Genomic DNA, 21,586 nt, shown 5'->3' on the forward strand with positions numbered 1-21,586 from the left:
ATCAGATAAAATAGACATTAAAATAAAGAATGTTACAAGAGACAAGAAAGGACACTGCATAATGATCAAGGGATCAATCCAAGAAGACGATATAACAATTATAAATATATATGCACCCAACATAGGAGCGCCTCAATACATAAGGCAACTGCTAACAGCTATAAAAGAGGAAATCAACAGTAACACAATAATAATGGGGGACTTTAACACCAATGGACAGATCATCCAAAATGAAAATAAATAAGGAAACAGAAACTTGAAATGACACAGTAGGCCAGATATATTTAATTGATATTTATAGGACATTCCATCCAAAAACAGCAGATTACACTTTCTTCTCAAGTGCACACTGAACATTCTCCAGGATAGATCACATCTTGGGTCACAAATCAAGCCTCAGTAAATTTAAGAAAATTGAAATCATATCAAGCATCTTTTCTGACCGTAACGCTATGAGATTAGAAATGAATTACAGGGAAAAAACCGTAAAAAACACAAACACATGGAGGCTAAACAACACGTTACTAAATAACCAAGAGATCACTGAAGAAATCAAAGAGGAAATCAAAAAATACCTAGAGACAAATGATGACGAAAACACGACGACGCAAAACCTATGGGATGCAGCAAAAGCAGTTCTAAAAGGGAAGTTTATAGCAATACAAGCCTACCTCAAGAAACAAGAAAAATCTCAAATACACATCTAACCTTGCACCTAAAGGAACTAGAGAAAGAAAAACAAACAAAACCCAAAGTTAGCAGAAGGAAAGAAATCATAAAGAGCAGAGCAGAAATAAATGAAGTAGAAACAAAGAAAACAATAGCAAAGATGAATAAAACTAAAAGCTGGTTCTTTGAGAAGATAAACAAACGTGATAAACTATTAGCCAGACTCATCAAGAAAAAGGGAGAGGACTCAAATCAATAGAATTAGAAATGAAAAAGGAGAAGTTGCAGCAGACACTGCAGAAATACAAAGCATCCTAAGAGACTACTACAAGCAACTCTATGCCAATAAAACGGACAACCTGGAAGAAATGTACAAATTCTTAGAAAGGTATAACCTTCCAAGACTGAACCAGGAAGAAATAGAAAATATGAACAGACCAATCACAAGTAATGAAATTGAAACTGTGATTAAAAATCTTCCAACAAACAAAAGTCCAGGACCAGATGGCTTCACAGGTGAATTCTATCAAACATTTAGAGAAGAGCTAACACCCATCCTTCTCAAACTCTTCCAAAAAATTGCAGAGGAAGGAACACTCCCAAACTCATTCTATGAGGCCACCATCACCCTGATACCAAAACCTGACAAAGACACTACAAAAAAAGAAAATTACGGATCAATATCACTGATGAATATAGATGCAAAAATCCTCAACAAAATACTAGCAAACAGAATCCAACAACACATTAAAAGGATCATACACCATGATCAAGTGGGATTTATCCCAGGGATGCAAGGATTCTTCAATATATACAAATCAATCAATGTGATACACCATATTAACAAATTGAAGAATAAAAACCATATGATCATCTCAATAGATGCAGAAAAAGCTTTTGACAAAATTCAACACCCATTTATGATAAAAACTCTCCAGAAAGTGGGCATAGAGGGAACCTACCTCAACATAATAAAGGCCATATACGACAAACCCACAACAAACATCATTCTCAATGGTGAAAAACTGAAAGCGTTTCCTTTAAGATCAGGAACAAGACGAGGATGTCCACTCTTGCCGCTGTTATTCAACATAGTTTTGGATATCCTAGCCATGGCAATCAGAGGAGAGAAAGAAATAAAAGGAATACAAATTGGAAAAGAAGAAGTAAAACTGTCACTGTTTGCAGATGACATGATACTATACATAGAGAATCCTAAAGATGCCACCAGAAAACCACTAGAGCTAATCAATGAATTTGGTAAAGTTGCAGGATACAAAATTAATATGCACAGAAATCTCTTGCATTCCTATACATTAATGATGAAAAATCTGAAAGAGAAATTAAGGAAGCACTCCCATTAACGATTGCAACAAAAAGAATAAAATACCTAGGAATAAACCTACCTAGGGAAACAAAAGACCTGTATGCAGAAAACTATAAGACACTGATGAAAGAAATTAAAGATGACACAAACAGATGGAGAGATATACCGTGTTCTTGGATTGGAAGAATCAATATTGTGAAAATGACTATACTACCCAAAGCAATCTACAGATTCCATGCAATCCCTATCAAATTACCAATGGCATTTTTTACAGAACTAGAACAAAAAATCTTAAAATTTTTATGGAGACACAAAAGACCCCAAATAGCCGAAGCAGTCTTAAGGGAAAAAAATGGAGCTGGAGGAATCAGACTCCCTGACTTCAGACTATACTACAAAGCTACAGTAATCAAAACAATATGGTACTGGCACAAAAACAGAAATATAGATCAATGGAACCAGATAGAAAGCCCAGAGATAAACCCACGCACCTCTGGTCAACTAATCTATGACAAAGGAGGCAAGGATATACAATGGAGAAAAGACAGTCTCTTCAATAAGTGGTCCTGGGAAAACTGGACAGCTACATGTAAAAGAATGAAATTAGAACACTCTCTAACACCATACACACAAATAAACTCAAAATGGATTAAAGACCCAAATGTAAGGCCAGACACTGTAAAACTCTTAGAGGAAAACAAAGGAAGAACACTCTTTGACATAAATCACAGCAAGATCTTTTTTGATCCACCTCCTAGAGTAAAGGAAATAAAAACAAAAATAAACAAATGGGACCTAATGAAACTTAAAAGCTTTTGCAAAGCAAAGGAAACTACAAACAAGACGAAAAGACAACCCTCAGAATGGGAGAAAATATTTGCAAACGAATCAACGGACAAGGGATTAATCTCCAAAATATATAAACAGCTCATGCAGCTCAATATTTAAAAACCAAACAACCCAATCCAAAAATGGGCAGAAGACCTAAATAGACATTTCTCCAAAGAAGACATACAGATGGCCAAGAAGCACATGAAAAGCTGCTCAACATCACTAATTATTAGAGAAATGCAAATCAAAACTACAATGAGGTATCAACCTCACACCAGTTAGAATGGGCATCATCAGAAAATCTACAAACAACAAATGCTGGAGAGGGTATGGAGAAAAGGGAACCCTGTTGCACTGTCGGTGGGAATGTAAATTGATACAGCCACTATGGAGAACAGTATGGAGGTTCCTTAAAAAACTAAAAATAGAATTACCATACGACCCAGCAATCCCACTTCTCAGGGCATATACCCTGAGAAAACCATAATTCAAAAAGAGTCATGTACCACAATGTTCATTGCAGCACTATTTACAATATCTAGGTCATGGAAGCAACCTAAATGCCCATCGACAGACGAATGGATGAAGAAGATATGGTACATATGTACAATGGAATATTACTCAGCCATAAAAAGGAACGAAACTGGGTCATTTGTAGAGACGTGGATGGATCTAGAGTCTGTCATACAGAGTGAAGTAAGTCAGAAAGAGAAAAACAAGTATCGTATATTAACGCATATATATGGAACCTAAAAAAATGGTACAGATGAACTGGTTTGCAGGGCAGAAATAGAGACACAGATGTAGAGAACAAACGTATGGACACCAAGGGGGGATAGTGGCGGGGAGATGGTGGTGGTGGGATGAATTGGGAGATTGGGATTGACGTGTATACACTAGTATGTATAAAATGGATAACTAATAAGACCTGCTGTATAAAAAAATAAATAAATTCAAAAAAAGGAAAGTCACAATAGGGGTTATGGAGGGAGCAGAATGGTTATCTATTTTATATATAGATATATATATAAAGATACTATATATTCAGAGAAAAAAAATACCGCACCTAAAACGTTTCTTACATTCATTCACTCAATAAATATTACCATGGATCTGGTGTTGAGCATTACTCTAGGGGCTGGAATGCCTTTATATATATAGAGAGAGAGAGAAATAGATACAGATATAGATATATTGATATATATATGAAGAGACATATATATCGTTATATCTATATCTTAATTTACTGTTCCATAGGATATATTCATCTTTCATTTTACTAGTTAATGCCAAACTTTTCAAAAGTAGTTATACAAATTTATACACTGATCAGCAGTGTATAAGAGTTCGTATTAAGTCTTTCTAATGTAGAGGGTAAAAAATACCATCCCACATCAGTCTAAATTTGCATTTTCCTGTTTTCTAATGAGACTGGAAGTCTTTTCAGATTTAATTGGCCACTCCCGTTTCCTCTGCTGTAAAATGGCATTCATGTTATTTGCTCTTTTTAATTGGGTTCTCGGTGTGTAGGAGGTCTTCACATTTTCTAGATGCGTACCCTTTGTCAGCCCCTGTAATGCAGATCCCTCTCCCCAGTTTGTAACTTGTCCTTTCAATCTTTGGGTGAATAGAAATTCTAAATTTCAAAGTAATTTAATTTATCGATCGTTTCGTCATAATTTATGATTTTTTATCTTTAAGAAGTTATTTCATACCTAAGGTCATCTGGAAACTTTTCCACCCTTCTGTCAAAACGTACTGCCCTCAGAGCTCTCCTTTGACCAATCTTTGACAGTCTGTTCTCCAGAAGAGACCTGAAACTCATTCACACTGGCAGAGGTTACTGAGAACAGGTCAGTTTTAGAAAACATTTTTATGTAAATAGGAATCAAATGTGAACTAGCCTGTAATAATTTACTTTACTTCTTTTTTCTAGCTGTAATTTTCATTGACTCTAGTGACTTACAGGAAAGAGATTTGGTCCTGAAATCAAACTCCACTCATGTAAGGTGAACACTGGTTATAACTTTAATTAGCATAATTTGACCTTTTCTTAGTAGATACTTACACAAATCAGTTTATCATTTTAAAGCTTGTTTTAAAAGTGATTGCAATGCAAAACTTTTCGGTCTAGACGTAGAGAAAGAAGTCAATGTGAATTAGTGGAAGTCTGTATTAAGAATGTTTAAACAAATTTTTAGTGTTAATACTGTTAACTTGAATGGTGCTAACCAATGAATAATTTGGAAGAAATTAGGTGCCTTCTTGTTGCTTGAAAAATGTGTTCATTTTAGAAGCACAGAATCATGGGGTTGTAAAGGGACCCTTAAAGGTTCTTCTGAGGTGATCCATTAGGCAGAGGAATTCCTTCTGCAGCATCTCTGCCCTTGGATTGAAGGCCTTGTCAAGGCAGGCAGTGTTGATAAACCGTGTTCATGCACTCTTGTCAACAAAATTTATTTGCTTAGCACACACCTTCTTTTCACTGTGCGAAGGTAGACTTCACACATCAGCTTCTATCTTTGAAAAGGGAAAAACTCTGTGTTCCTTGTTTCACTCACAGCACTTCTCTGACATCAGATATGTCAGATTTTTTCCCCCACACAGACCAAGTCTCTGATTTTCTGGACACTAGCTAGGTGTCCTACAATTCGGTTCACTTCTGACCAACCAGCTATAAGTCGAAGGTTCCCACAACCCCCTCTCAGCTTCAGTCATTTGCTAGAGCAGCTCCCAGAGCTCAGGAAACAGTTTACTTATTATATTACCAGTTCATTACAAAAAAAAATATTAAAGGATACAGATGCAGAGGTCCATAGGGCAAAGTCTGGAAGGGTCCTCAGCACAAGAGCTCTGTCCCCATTGGGCTTGGGGTGCACCACCCTCCTGGCTTGTGGATGTGTCAGCCAACCCAGAAGCTGTCCAAACCCCACACTACAGGGATTTTTAAGGAGGCTTCATTGCAGAGGCACAGCTGATTAAATCGTTGTCCCGAGGTTGGTGGGGGGTGAGAGTGAAAATTCCCACTCTCTAATCACAATTTAGTTCCCCTGGCAACCAGCCCCAAGCTGTGGTTATCTAGGGGCTTTCCAAAAATCTCATTAACATAAAGGCAGGTGCGGTTGAAAAGGGCTTGTTGTGAATAACAGAAGACACTCCATTCACCTTTAATAGCTCTGGGGCTATTTCAGGAACAGAACCAGAGACCAAATATTACAACAAAAGATGCTTCCTAGGCTCTTATCACTTAGAAAATTAACAAGGGTTTTAGGAGCTCTGTGCCTGGAATGGGATGAAGACCAAGTATTTACTTCTCATTATAAATCACAGTATCACAATCCTACTTCTTACAAGTTCCAAATCAGGGGGTTCTAAATAAATGAAATTTTATTTACTAAAAAAAGTCAATGTTGTTTGAAGGTTTAACCATCAAATAGGTAAACTTAAATTCCACTGAAATTGAATGAGTACTTATCCTGTGTCAGACAGTGTGCTAGGTAGTATCTCATTTCATTTAACCCTTACAACAGCACTACAAATGCAGTTTGGTAATGGCATCCCTGATAAACGGATAAAGACCTTGGCCAGTGAAGTTAGAAGTAACCCGTGCCTGGTGTCACAAAGAAAACTGGGAAGTGGTACAACTGGGACTGGCACGAGTGCCTCCTGATTCCAGAGCTCTTTCTGGTAATTTCTATAAAAGAACAGTACTAGTAATGGGGATATTTTACTAATGACCTAGGTGAGTAACAAATAAAAATTTGGGGAGGCTGTGACCAGTATCAACTATGCCTAATGCGCCTCTTCCCAGAAAATTGGAAGTAAAAGTTCTCAAAGATACTGTATGTACTCCTAAACTGCACTTAGATCTTGGGGCTGGTTAGTAGCAGTTTTGCCTTGCTTGTTTGTTTGAATCTCTGTTCCCTAGCTGCTTTCTCTATTAATTTCTCTCCTGTATCACAGCCACTTTTTAGCCTTTCTTCCTTCTAGGCCTATCCTCCTCCCTCTGATTTTCCTCCTTTTCACTGTTTTCTAGACCCTCATTCATTCCTAGGAAAGCACATTCTTAACCTTTTCCTTTTTTTAAAAAAATCTATTTATTTATTTGTTTATTTTGGCTGCGTTGGGTCTTCATTGCTGCACGCGGGCTTTCTCTAGTTGCAGCGAGCGAGGGCTACTCTTCGTTGCGGTGCGTGGGCTTCTCACTGTGGTGGCTTATCTTGTTGCGGAGCACTGGCTCTAGGCGTGCGGGCTTCAGTAGTTGTGTCTCACGGGCTCTAGAGAGCGGGCTCAGTGGTTGTGGCGCACAGGTTTAGTTGTTCCACGGCATGTGGCATCTTCCCACACCAGGGATCGAACCCGTGTCCCCTGAATTGGCAGGCAGATTCTTAACCCCTGCGCCACCAGGGAGGTCTCTTTATTTTATTTTATTTTATTTTTTTTAATAAACATTTCTTTTTTTATTTACTTATTTTATTTAGTTGCAGCATGTGCGCTCCTTAGTTGCGGCTCACCAGCTCTTTAGTTGTGACATGCGAACTCTTAGTTGTGGCATGCATGTGGGATCTAGTTTCCTGACCAGGGATCAAACCCGGGCCCCCTGCATGGGGAGCACGGAGTCTTAACCACTGTGCCACCAGGGAAGTCCCTTTAACCTTTTTCAGAGATGCACCTCTTTTGCTGCATAATGAAACACCCACTACTTAGTGGCCTGTTACACAAGTGATTTATTATTTCCCACCATTGCCTAGGTATGGGATAGGTGGATTCTTCCTGTTTCACTTTCAACTAGAATGCCTGCTGGGCACTGGGAGCAGCTGGAATGACTGGGCCTCTGTCCCCATGGGCTTCCATCCCAAAGGGAGGCTACACAGGGTTTCCTCACAATGTGGCGACACTAGTCCCACAGCGCCAGCACTTGCTTATCAGGCCTCATTTTCTAAAGTTACAGGCCAAGCTTATTTTCATTGTAGAAGCCTCCCCAAGAGTGTGGATTGAGAGGGGTGATTGGGGCCATTATTGTAACAGTCATTATAATAATATACTTTGCTCACCTCCTAATTGCCTTCTAGAAACCTGCTTTTCCTATCATTATTCCTGTCTCCTTAATAATTGCCCCTGGGTAGAGGTTCATCATCCTTTGAAATATGCCCCCTTATCTCAGCACCAGAGGGCAAGGGAGTTAGAGTTCTCCCATCCCGATGTTCTCTTTCAACCTTTCTTGAAAAAACCCTCTTCTCCCCACAAGTGCCTTTTTTCTTTTTTTAAGTTAACAAGATGTATTTTTACTACCCATTTATCATATTAACCATCATTTTTACTGCACTCTGCCTTACTTATCCTTGTATCCTTGTATCCCTAGTACTGTGCCTGATGCATAGTGTTATGCATCAGGTTTCGTTGTCATCCTTGTACCTGGTACCAAAGGTTTTCATTTAGGAAGGTTGCAGGCCTTAAATTTATGACCAGATGAATTCAAGGTATTTTTTTTAGTTTGTACAGACATTTTTAGCTGTCATTTCATGGTCTCTGGCCCTCTTAAACTACCTCCCTGCCAGCAACTTTCTTATCTTTGTCAGAGAAAGAGAAAAAAATCCCTTTTATTTTTTAAACAACTTTAGTTGAATCAGCAGCTCCAGATGCCCTAAATGTTAACCCAGCTTCTTCGCAAGGCTTGAGATACTCATTCCCTGGGGTCAGTTTGGTTTCCTGCCTACCTCCTCCTTTTTCCACACCAAGACTGAAAGCTCATGAGGGAAGGAATTTCTTTCTGTATCTCCTAGAACAGTGCCTGGCACTTAGAAGGTACTTAAGGTCTGTTGAACGAATAAATGAATGGAATAAAAAGTTATCTAAGATACTTTAAGTAAAAATCTGTTACTGAAAGTGTGCATGGTGCAATCCGTTTATGTTTTTAAATATTGTATATAAGCCTAGAAAATTTCTCAAAGGATACACAATAAAATGTTAACAGTGATTCTCTCAGGCGAGGAGGAGAGAATAAATGCAGAGTGGATCAGGAGATTTTACTTTATAATCTTGAGCATATGCCATTTTTATAACATTTTAATTTTTAAAATAAAGGCTTTACAAATCAAAAATATCCACTATAAATATCTTAGTGTTATTTCCTTTATAGAGGTACATGGACGAAGAAATGACTAGAGAGACTATGCATGTGTATGTTAATAGTGAACACAGATGTCATATCATATATGTTATAATCCTAGTTTTTCACTTAGCATCATATATCAGATGTTTTTACATCATTAAAAATGATTAAAGCTCAGTTTTAGTGAATATTGCATTGGATGGGTAAATTAGAGTGTATTTTATACTTTACTGTTGAACAATTTGCAATTATAAATAAGACCTCAGGAAACACTTCATTCATATACTCTTTTTGATGCTTTGCTGATTTCTTTAAAAGAGTCATAGAGATAGTGTTACCTGATTAAAACATACTCTTGATATCATTAGAAGTAATAAGCAATTGAAAATAACTGAGAGGCCTATGAACTTTAAGTAAATTGGCTTTCTGGGCAACTCTTGCCACCCTTCTTCAATCTTTGCAGAGAAGTATGGTATTTAAAAGTATCCAGCCTACTCAGTTTTCATAAAGTGTGGCCTTAATGATGTCTATACTTGGTATAGAGTATGTATCATATAGTAATTATTTATGTATAATTCTGCCTCTTCAAAATTTGATTTTGAATATACTTAGTTTGAAGGGGGATCTAATGATATGTTTAATTAAAGTAAGCTCAATAATGTTTGAAAATGGTTAAGAGAGTACATATTTAGCATCTTAAACTGATCTGTTCCCTTCAGGGAAGTTAAGAAGTCATCGAAGGTTCAGTGACTTTACAAAGCAATGTACAATCGGTGTGTGAGAAACACTTTGTCAAAACAACTTTTCTGGAGGAGAGATACGCTCTTTCATTACGACATGTAATAAATCACCTTATATTTCATTGTCGTTGGTGTTAATGCTTGGTCTTGTAACTCTGCCCTGTTCACAGGTTAAAGTATTACACAATCAGCTGGTCCTTTTCCACAATGCCATTGCCGCTTACTTTGCTGGGAATCAGAAGCAGCTTGAACAGACACTTAAACAGTTCCATATCAAATTGAAAAATCCTGGAGTGGACGCCCCATCTTGGCTTGAAGAACAGTAAAATCACACCTGGAAAAAAAGAGAAAGTCACATTGTTATATTTCTAAACAAACCTAATAAGAATTAAGCAGAGTTGGGGGAAGGGGGAAAGGGTGACAACCTTTGTAGTGATTCTTGCACAAACAGCTTTAATTTTTCCCTTTTTTCATACTTTAACAATTGAACTGTTAAATTTGATGGGAAGGTGGGTGGTTTTAATGTAAACATAATTTCTATAATCTGAACACAATAATTTTCCTTTTTGAGAAATCCTTTTGTATTGTGAGCGTTGATGGCTATTTCTGTAGTTTGAAAACACTTAATATAGATTTGCACTGACAAGATAAAAATTCAAGGTTTTTGGTCCTGCAAATGAGGACCAGTTGTACCTTTTCCGAAGGGAGGTTTACATGATTTGTATCAACATCAGATATTTTATATATGAATGTATTAAATATCTTTAAGAGATTCATTTTCATGTATTGTCTTAAAGAAAAAAAGAAACTATTTTGCAGAGTAAAATTATATGGTGTTCCTGCAGCATCCACAGAGAGGTGGCAGCTCTTATGAATGACTGATTGGCTGGTGGAGTTGTGGCAGATACCTTTTTAAAAATGAATCTATACCATTATAATTTTGTTTAAGACTTTTTCTTAAAGACGCAGGAATCACACTGTCATTTCTGTGAGGCTTTTGAACTTACAAATTTGCATCACCCAAAGTCATGGAGCGCATATGTTAGCCATTTCTTTGATTCATAATGAAACCTGCTTAAGAGAATATTCTTGACAGGTAGACTTGGGAATAGAAATTCTCTGTGGTTTCTAGAGTAGAATTCTGTGCTTGGAAAGCTAGTTTTTGGGTAAGTTCCACTTTGACAGAAGTGAATTCCTAGACAGCTTTCATTGACTTCTATGTGTAACAATACCGGTTAAGCCTTAAATCACAGATATGTGCCTTCTCAGATACGGTAATTCTCTTTCAACCAATGTACATAAATCCATAAAGAAGTCCCTTTCAGATAATGTTTGATGTGTCTGTTACTTCCTTGCAAAGGAGCACTGTGTATATATGTTGAGTTTCTTTGTATTTGTTAAGCCACATTTAAAGTTTATGGAGAAATCAACTCTAGAATTTGCTTTTTGGTTTTTCTTCATTCCTTTTACAGAATGGGAAGGCAGAGGACTTGTTTTCATTTGAATAAAGGAAAGGTGACGTGGGTCCGTGTGGTGGTAGCCAGAAGAAGGGGGCTGGAAGGGCCAGTGCTGTTTCAGTTGCTCAGTGCCTTTGGTTTTGTGTTACGTGGTTGGCCTGTCTGCTGTGTGGTTTTATCAGTAATGTAATCCTTTTAAAATATAAGTTCTCTTGATTTTTGACATAGACATAAATTAATATTTTGAGAGGTATCTCTTCGCCTGTTCATTTCTTTTGTGTTGAAATGAAGTACTTAAAATTACTGTCATACATGAACTTTGTGGGCTGTAAGATTTGTTATATATGTTCAAATGCCATTTAGCTGGCTTTTTAATTAATATGCCTGTTTTCAGTGCTTAACACAATGTAATGTGACTGTAAATCATAAACCTATTTTAAATCATTCCCTCCTGTATATTTGTACTCTGAGAGAGCCTTATTTTATTCTTCCAGCAGAATTACTACTTGTGATAATTCATTTACATTCCCCAGAATGTGCCTCTGGTGTGAATTTTGTATTCTTATTAAAAGTGTTTGCTTCAGTACCTCATTTCTCTGACTCCTCATAATTTAAAATAAGAAGCAACTATTTGGAAAAAATGAGGACATGTGATTTGTCTTTAAAAACAGTGACAAAAACTGGTGCTTCTGTCACTTAAAATTGTTTTATTTCAGTAAGTTACTCTTTTCCCTCAATTGGAATCTCTTGGGAGCAGCAAAACATGTCCACTCTTACACACTTCAGTAACAGTTGTAGCTAAGGAATTCAATTGTTTCATGGATTGATGATTTTTCAGAATAAACTAGAATTATCAGTGATTTTGAGTAGTGGGTACATGTGCAAAAGAAATAAGTAAATTAACATATTAGCCAGTGGTATATTTACTTTGTTAGGAAAGTAATTCATATTCATTGTAGAAAAGAATTTGAAGATAATCTCAAAAATTGAGGATAAAATAAATAACTTCCCAAATCAATAAGTACTGCGTGGGACCCCCTAAATCCCCCTGAAATTAGATACTTTAGTTACCAGTTATTTCTATTATAAGCTCTAGTTTGACTATCCTTTAAGGCGCACTCTTATCAGGTTATTCCCTTAGGTTAGATTCCAAAAGTGAAAATGAGCCCTCAAAGTATATACACATTTTTAGGACTTTACTATGCATTGCCAGTTGGCTTTCAAGAAAGATTTTGCCAATTTATATACATGTGCCTGTTTAGCATATTTTTAAAGCCAGTATACATAAAAGGACACCATGCATGTAATCAGCAGAACATCATTTTATAAATGTTTTAAGTGGATAGGGGAAAACCGTCAAGAAGATAAAGGCTGAACCATCAGGATTTGGGGAGTTGTGGGGTGTGGGGCAGAGGATAGATGGAAATGGCAAACTTTTCTCTCATTAAAATAGAAATTTTTCAAGAAAAAAAATGCGCTGAAGAGCAAGCCTGTGAAATTGAATTCTTCATCCTGTTAAAAGATAAACTGAGGCATATTAAAAATTTTGAGTTTAGGGACTTCCCTGGTGGTCCAGTGGGTAAGGCTCCGTGCTCCCAGTGCTGGGGCCCTGGGTTCGATCCCTGGTTGGGGAACTAGATCCCACATACATGCTGCAACTAAGAGTCTGTGTGCCGCAACTAAAAGATCCCGCATGCCACAACAAAGACCTGGTGCAGCCTAAATAAGTAAATAAATAAATAAATAAATAAATAAATAAAATTTTTTGAGTTTCTATTTAAAATCGATTTGAATCAGGCAGCACCAAACTGGAAGTAGTTAGCCCTCCACCAGCAGGAGCTGGGCTTGGGGGAGACTTTTATAGAGAAGAGGTAGGTGCAAAGGAAGGAAAGCATTTGATTGACGGTAGCTTAAGGGTTGATTATTTGGGAAAGCCTAGTTGGCTGTTTGTGATTAGTTGTCCTTAGGTTTTGATTTCTTAAGTTTGAGGCATTTGTGGCTTAAGTGTTGGTTTGCTTACGTAGGCTACTAAGGCATTAAAGCCACCTCAGTCTGTTGGCCTCCTTTTTTAATTAATTTAATAATCCCAAAGTTGCCAAAATCTTAGAGCCCAGGAGGGACGTGGGCTTATAGAAGTAATTTAGCTGAAATCTAGACTTTAAGAAGCATCTTTTCCATATTCAAAGCACACTGATGATGTTACTGAAGTATATCCCATAGAGTTGAAGCTAGAAGTTTCCTTAGAGATCAACTGTTTAAGGCCCTTTTTTTCACAAGGCCCCAAAACATTAAACTGACCTAGCCAACTCCCAACTCTAAATGTAATGCCAGGTGAGTATTTGCAACTAAATATATGAATTCCCCTTTAAATCCTTCCAATTTCAACTGCATAATTAAATCAATGTGTCAAAAGTGTCATTTCTTCTACTAAAGCACTATGTGGATAAATGTCTTCTCAGTCGAAAAAAATAATCCACCCCCAAATGGATTCATATTAGATATATTTCAAAGTATTTACGATCCACTGATCTTTAACTTAAAGTATTCTGAAATACTGTGAACCTAAAAAGGACTATATTAAGTAAAATTATGCATATTGAAAAAGCTAAAGCTAAATCTGTTAATCATGGGACTGTTAATTTGGAGAATAATATATCTACCTCATATGCCCAGTCTCCTTTACCCTTCACTAGAGATGACTGTAGGTGTGGAAAACAAAAGCAAAATAACTAAATTGCTAATTCAGTGTAACATCTGTATATAATTTGTACTGATTTTTGTGAAGCTTAAGAATGCCTATATTTTGTAGTAATATTCCTTAACATCTGCCCATTAGCTCTTTTCTTGAACCTTTCTGGGAGAGTTGAGACCATCTGAGATCCTTCATCACTCAATTCTAACCCAATTTAGGCACTTAGAAAAATTATTCCCCCCTGTAAGACTGCATATTTTTATATTGGCTAAGACTATCCAGTTGTGAATAGGCTATTTTCTGACCGAAAGGCCAGTTATATTTTGCATTAGTTCAAAGCTTTTCCAAGGGCCACAGGTCCTTAACTATTTTTACAACATAGCAAGACCTGTTAAAATAGAATGACAATGCAAACAACTTTCCTCTTTTAAGGACTCGCATTAAATTCTATTCTGTGTTCCCACTTGAAGGTTTCCTGCTCAACAGGTTTCCTGGCATAAATGAGCCTTTATAATAAATTGCCAGGTGGTTCTCCTAATGTACAGAAAACTATGAAGTTCGGCTTTGTTTTTGTGAAATAAAGGCGAACTCATAGCAGTTTCTGTATATTAAGTGAGAACTATTTATTATTCTGGTTGTAACTCTGCTGCGGAAAGAGGAGACTCTCCATATAAGGAAGGGAAATAAGGCCCAGTCCGACAACCCTAACTCTGTCCCTGAGTAGTTAGTTGATTAATATGCTATCAGAGCTGGAATGTCAATGACATTTTTACAAATGAAACTTCCATTAAAAAAATAAAACCACAGTTTGTGGGCCCAAGCTAGGCTTTGCCATATGCATCCTCTGTCAAAGATTGAGAGCTTTCTGCAACTATGGTTTCTCATAAGATGTTGATTCATAAGAAAAATCAAAGAAGAACGAGATACCACTTTGTTGAGCTTAGACACAAAAGTAACTTTCCATATCGTAGGCTTTCCTATTGTTTTGCTTTTGGTACAGGTGTGTGTTGTATAAATATCTTAGAAGTGAAATGTACATCGAGCTGGCATGGGGGCACATAGGGAAGCAAAATGTAAACCATATTAGTCTTCACTATATCTTGGACCTTTGACTATTGAAGTTCTATGGAAAAAGCAAAATCTCACTGTAAAAAAAAAGGAGTGGAAGGTATTATGGGGTAGGGAGAGGGAAGGTAACTTTAATCCTGTTGGCCTTGCTGCAAAGTTTTAAAATTATGAAGTTTTTAGAGTAATGAATTAAGTACTCAAATTATTTTTATATATGCGACTTGACTTTGATCCTCTCCCTAAATGATTTCTAATTCTGTATTAGGAAGCTTTTTATGAAAAACTACCTAAAGTTTTAAGCAGATAATTATACTTCTTTCCTTTAAGGAATATATATGTGCTTATTATTAAGGCTAGGCTCTAAGCTCTTGAGAAAGGCACAGGGTATTGCTTTTTATTCACCCTGCATCCCCAACTCCTTGTATGGTTCTTAGCTCAAAGGAGCCGTGTAGTAAAAACGCGTCTGGTTTGTGATACAAAATTCAAATATAGGAAAACATTTGGTGGGGACTTCCCTGGTGGTCCAGTGGGTAAGACGCCACGCTCCCAATGCAGGGGGCCCAGGTTTGATGCCTGTTCAGGGAACTAGATCCCGCATGCTGCAACTAAGAGTTCACATGCCATAACTAAGAAGCCCACGTGCTGCAACTAGAAGATCCCACATGCCACAATGAAGATCCCACGTGCCACAACTGAGACCCAGGTCAGCCAAAATAAATAAATAAATATTTAAATTTTTTTTTTTTAAACTTTGGGTTTATTTATTTATTTATTTATTTATTTATGGCTGTGTTGGGTCTTCGTTTCTCTGCGAGGACTTTCTCTAGTTGCGGCAAGTGGGGGCCACTCTTCATCGCGGTGCGTGGGCCTCTCACTATTGCAGCCTCTCCTGTGGCGGAGCACAGGCTCCAGACGTGCAGGCTCAGTAATTGTGGTTCACAGGCCTAGTTGCTCCGCGGCATGCGGGATCCTCACAGACCAGGGCTCGAACCCATGTCCCCTGCATTGGCAGGCAGATTCTCAACCACTGCGCCACCAGGGAAGCCCTAAATATTTTTTTTAAAAAAAGAAAAAAAACTTGGTGGTTGCACTGCCATTTCATTTGAATGAATTATAAAGGAGGCGGTACATTTATAACATTCTAGATCTGTCAGGGTGTTACCTAAGGTACTAGGAATGGCCAGTTAAAAAAAAAAAAAGTAGAGATATTGGCAGACTTAGAAAAATCACCATTTTGCAGCCCCTAGTGAAATATTGATTCACGCAGGGATCACCAGTGGAATCTAAAATCATTAGAGATTGAAAGAAAACAGATTATGTCCATAATACGAAGTATTACCTCATGTATTACTCAACGTGAAAGGGGGTAAAAGTGCCATTTGTAAGAGTTTTATGCTTTGCATCTAACTCGAGTGATCAAAGTTAACATCACTAATAACCTAATAATCATGTACCTCCAGATATGATGCAGTATAAATTATGCAACATCACTTGTGAGATGAGATATTCCTGCCGGGGTTGTTTCTGAGTAAAGAACAAGTTAAATGATACCATGAGGAATTAATTGGACAAACCCAGAATCTGGGACTTTCTCCAAGATAATTGGTGTAATTTCTTCAAAAAGTATGTTACAAAAGAAAAAATATTTTAGAAATTTGTTAGAAAATAAAAGAGACTTTAGATTACAGTTCAAGAAAATAGCTATATAAAATATTTGGGGCTTCCCTGGTGGTGCAGTGGTTGAGAATCCGCCTGCCAATGCAGGGGACACGGGTTGGAGCCCTGGTCTGGGAAGATCCCACATGCCGCGGAGCAACTGGGCCCGTGAGCCACAACTACTGAGCCTGCGCGTCTGGAGCCTGTGCTCTGCAACAAGAGAGGCCGCGATAGTGAGAGGCCCACGCACCGCGATGAAGAGTGGCCCCCACTTGCCGCAACTAGAGAAAGCCCTGGCACAGAAACGAAGACCCAACACAGCCGTAAATAAATAAATAAATAAATAAATAAATAAATAAATAAATAAGTCATTTAAAAAAAAAAAAAAAGAGTGGCCCCAGCTCTCGCCGCAACTAGAGAAAGCCCTCCCACAGAAACGAAGACCCAACGCAGCCAAAAATAAATTAATTAATTTAAAAAAAAAACATTTGAGGAACCACTGAGTAATCTGAATGTGTATTTGATATGACTAGTGACTTTTTGTTAATTTTGGGCTGTGCTATTGTGGTTGGGGGAGATGCACATGCCCAAAAGCATTGAAAAGTGAGGTGGCATGATATCTGCAATATACTCTTAAGTGGTTCAGCAAAAATATATACATTCATGCATACATACTTGCAGAAAGCTGGGGGAAAGAGAAAAGGAAGAAGAAAAAGACATCTTAAAGTAAATATGGCCTTAGGTTGGCGGATGGATGTGTGGGGTTTCACTGTACTCATCTTTTAACTTTTCCTTTTTTGAAAATTTTCATAATAAAAATTAAAAAGAAAATATCTAGGATATTTGGTCCAGAAATGCAGGTAGCCTTCTTCTAAGTCTTCCCTCTTGCACCAAGGTGGCAATCAGGGGCTTCGTTCGGTTACAGCCAATGACACCACTTGCTTCACTCCTGCAGATACGAGAACCCCTCCGCCAGCATGTAAAAGAAATTGGGTTGTACTTGGAAGCACGGAAATTCAAGAAAGTGTAAAGTTGAACAGTTTTCTATTTGTCAGTAAAGATTACAGAAACTTAGGACAATTGAAGAAATAGAAATAACTTAGGATATGAGACTAGTTTAAAAAAAGACGTGTAGGAAAATATGCATTTACTAAACTAGATTTTTTTTCTTCTCCTCTTTCTCAACTTTCTAAATGGCTATTTGCAACTATAAGGGAAATTAAGCCCCAGAATAAAACACTAACTTGATGTTAGCTTAATACCAAGTTTTCTTCTGTCTCAATTTTTTCTCCTCTTCTCATAAGTAAGCATATATACTATTCTACTCTAGATTTCTTAAAGCTTAGCTGCTTATAGCTTCACTTATTATAACAACTTAGACTTCTTAAGGTAAATTGTATTTGTACACTGGTAATTTTTAATAACTTATTTTCAGTCTGACAAGATATCTTAAGAGCTGGACAAGTCGTCCTTAATTCACACTTGTTAAATTAATAAAATAGCTTAAATATTTAAAGAACTCCCCAAATAAATAACGGATGTTTACCTTGTTCTCAAATTCTCTGTTTCTCATTCCCTCACCCCTACCTTAGGTCAGAACAAAGAAAATCCTGTGGATTAAAATTTTCTAACTAGTTTACGTCAGTAATAGAAGCAGTAAAAGGCCGAGACAATGTTTTGAGAATTGAGTTTTTACCATGGCAATGGTTACTATATAATCACTGGTACTATCAAGTGAGTTGGAAAAAAAAAAAAAATCTTTGTAGGTTTAAACGGTCATGAGTATTTGCTGAACAAACCAGTCAGCATGTCCATGTTGCCTTTCATCACCTGATTCCACTAACACCCTCAAGAGGGTCAGAGAGTCCCTGAAGTGGGTCTAACAATTCCTTCTTGGACGGGTGTTGGCCACTGGAGAAGGCCAGGCCTTTAGTTTGTCATTCAGATTTCCCATGGTGTGCCTTTTAAAAAAATAATCTGTCTTCGTATTCTCTAAACTTTATCTAAAAAAAGCTCCCTACATTTTCTTTGTGAAGTTCAGCATTTTCCTCCAATTAAGACAGTCATAAAGTAAGAGAAATTAGTTAGAAACTGCAAATGAAGAGCTCTAAGTCTAATGAAAAAACTTTTATATATGTATGTGTGTGTGTGTGTGTGTGTGTGTATATATATATATATATATATATATGTAGGAGACCTTGTCTAAACTCACAAGGGAAGGGAAAGTAAAGTATTAAAGGTTCATAGCAGGCTCTAGTCCTAACTTGCCTTTGTCCTTTAAAAAAAAACAATGACATAATAAGCAGCTGTTGTGCTGTCTTCGGGTTTTCAAGCTTCGGAGTCACTATTTGTGCTCAAGGCTGGAGCAATGAAAACAAGTCTTTTTTCCCCAAGACACAGTAGCTTCAGTCCAAGCTACTCCAGACTTCCTTGCCAGTGACCTCAACACTGACCTTGACCTATTCTAGGAAGAACTCTGCCTGTTTAGTCCTTTTAGCTCATTTTTATGTGAATTTCTGTTCCCTAGTAGTGAACTGGAACCACCCAATTAATTAAGAAAAACCTCATTCATTATTAACTTAATTTCTAGTATGCTGACTTTTCATTATTATAATATCATCTTTCCTCACGGTGGCCTGTTTGGGATCTTGTACACCTGGCCTGCGGAAGCAGTTTCCCCAAGCAGTGGCAGAGCTAGATGACTGTCTTTCCAAGGGCCTCTCTTCGTTTGAAATCAGGAATTCCCATCTCTTTTTGATTCTCAAGTCTCTGTATCAAATTTCAGAAGAGAGAACTCAATCCAATCACTCTTTTTCCCAAACCGTGTCAAAGCTGGAGGTGTTGTTTGGTGCATCGCCAGGCTGTACTGCTATACGCAGGACATCAGCACGTCCTTAGAAATATTTCGCATGACTGGCCTGTACACGCCTACATTTCTTCAGTTCACTGTGAAATGTTATGACACCTGGCTGTTCTCTTCATGTGCCTTTATATCCTGTTCCAAAGAGCTTGAGTCTCGTCTGGTGGATTCCCTTCTGGATTATAGAAGCTTCTTGAGGGCAGATTTGTTTTGAACGTTTGTGTAGCTCTCCCTGTGCCTTGCACACAAAAGGCATTCGGTTTTGTTGGTAATGATGATTATCATTGCTGGAGACTCCAGCTTGGAAGGACTGGAGGCCCATTGGCCTCATTCGCTAGTGATGAGGACCAAGTTTAGTTGGCAGACACAGTGACAACCAGCGTTCATTGTCAGAGCCCTGGGAGTAGATACTACTGAGACATGAAGATAAGTAAGGTGGCCCTGCCCTCAAACTTTTTGGTTTAATAGGGATGAAGTCCGTGCAAATCCTCGGAAGGCATGGTGTGGGGAATACATGCTGTTTATTAGTGGTTGAGTGCGGAAGCAGCCGGCCTTCAGCTCCAAATTGGATTGTCTTGTGTGAGCGTGTGCATTGGGTGCAGAGGGGTGCATTTTACCCCCCTGCCAGGGCAGCCCCGTCAGGGGAAACAGTCCTATCTGTGTTGTCCAACTAACCCTCACGAAAATCAACTGTTCAATATAGTACAATGTTATTTATTTATAGGCTTTGAATCAACACTATTTTTTTCCTGGTACCAGTCCATCTATCAGAATGCTTGGTTCCTTTTTTATCTAATAGCACTAGAGTGTATTTAGACAAAGAGGCAGAACTTGTCTATAACTTCTAGGTCATCAGGGGAGACTTGTTGGTCAGAATATATGACTTAGTTTCCATCTGGAGGTCAACCTGAGTACTGCCATTTTTTTTTTTTTTTTTAGTACTCCCATTTTTGAAAAGGAAAAATAATTAATAACTAGTTCCCTAGCTGCTCAAATGTGTGGATTAGGACTAGACACAAAGGACTGGGGTGCATGCCTGTTTCAGGGTCCCCCGGGTAAGCCTTAGAATCTGCAAAAATGGCCTTCCGGAATTTGAAAACAATTCTGGTAAAAGTCCTTTATTGTGATTTCAATGATTGCAGCCTAATGAAGAAATCAGCTTACTTTGACAGGGAAGACACACACATGCAAAAAATGTCACTGGTGGTTATCTCCAGAGCTCTGGCCCAAGTAGAAACACATGTGACTTTCGTTAACAATTTGATGGTAATAAGAATTTGGGGGTGAATCCTCATCTCTATGGCTCCCCCTTCTCCTGCTATGCCTGTTCCAGCCTTCTCAGCCCCTCTGATTTCTTTATGGTGCCTCAAGCCAGCCTGTCACACAGGACAAAGGTCTTTGAACATCAAGTGACTTCTGTAGACTCTGTACCATGAGCATGGGATCACAAAGGGCCCCCTTTTTTATGAGTTCCTGTGCAGTGGAGCTGCCGGCTAGAATTTCTTCCTCTGCCCTCCCATCCAGTAGACAAGGTTTAACCTGATTCTGCCCAGCAGGCAAGTAGGGCCCTTGGAAATTAGTCTCCTTATTGAGATCAACTGTGCAAAGGGCATGCTTGGAAAGAATGCAAAGCTAGAAAATATGTTCAAATCTCTGATAATGGGGAGTATGAAGGAGGGGAACGAGATGCATGAACAACTAACATTTTCTCTGCTTTTCCTTATTTATACTCCTCTTAAAATGACAAGTGTGATGGGTCTTTGTGACCCCAAACTTGAAGTATCAATAAATACGAATCCAGAGTGAGAAGATATTCAATTTTCCTGGAAAGAGAAACACCCTCTTTTGTGTGTGTGTGAAGCCATTTCCAAATTTTAAAAATTCCATTGCATAAGGTAAATTAAAGTCCTGCGCTTAACTGTGCGCTTGCCCTGCATCCCCCAGCCCCCATCGTAAACCAGACACCCAGAGCAACACTGCCCATTAATCATCCCACAGGGAACATGACAATTCAAAACTCAAAAATTCAGAAATTCATTCACCCGTGCCTTCAGCAAAGGGATACGGTACGCAGTGAGTCCAGGGTTTTACTTAGAAAACCAGCTACATTTCAAGAAAAACTTTCTAAAAGTCATTTGCTCTTTTCTCTAGCCTAGTCCTGAGAAATCACCACC

At 38.0% G+C, this 21,586-nt stretch overlaps 1 protein-coding gene across 6 annotated transcripts in view; it reads left to right on the forward strand.

The window, feature by feature from the left end:
- The window catches only part of ARFIP1 (ADP ribosylation factor interacting protein 1), a 131,757-nt gene extending 120,035 nt beyond the window's left edge, over positions 1 to 11,722 (forward strand). For all 6 annotated transcript variants that reach the window (XM_036853551.1, XM_036853546.1, XM_036853548.1 and 3 more), the window contains one exon: positions 9,850 to 11,722. In XM_036853551.1, the coding sequence (XP_036709446.1) occupies positions 9,850 to 9,961 (112 nt within the window). In that variant the 3' untranslated portion in view covers positions 9,962 to 11,722. The remainder of the gene's footprint in view (positions 1 to 9,849) is intronic.
- Positions 11,723 to 21,586: the final 9,864 nt, after the last annotated feature.

The sequence above is a fragment of the Balaenoptera musculus genome, chromosome 5 (assembly GCF_009873245.2).
Source record: "Balaenoptera musculus isolate JJ_BM4_2016_0621 chromosome 5, mBalMus1.pri.v3, whole genome shotgun sequence".
Lineage (NCBI taxonomy): Eukaryota > Metazoa > Chordata > Mammalia > Artiodactyla > Balaenopteridae > Balaenoptera > Balaenoptera musculus.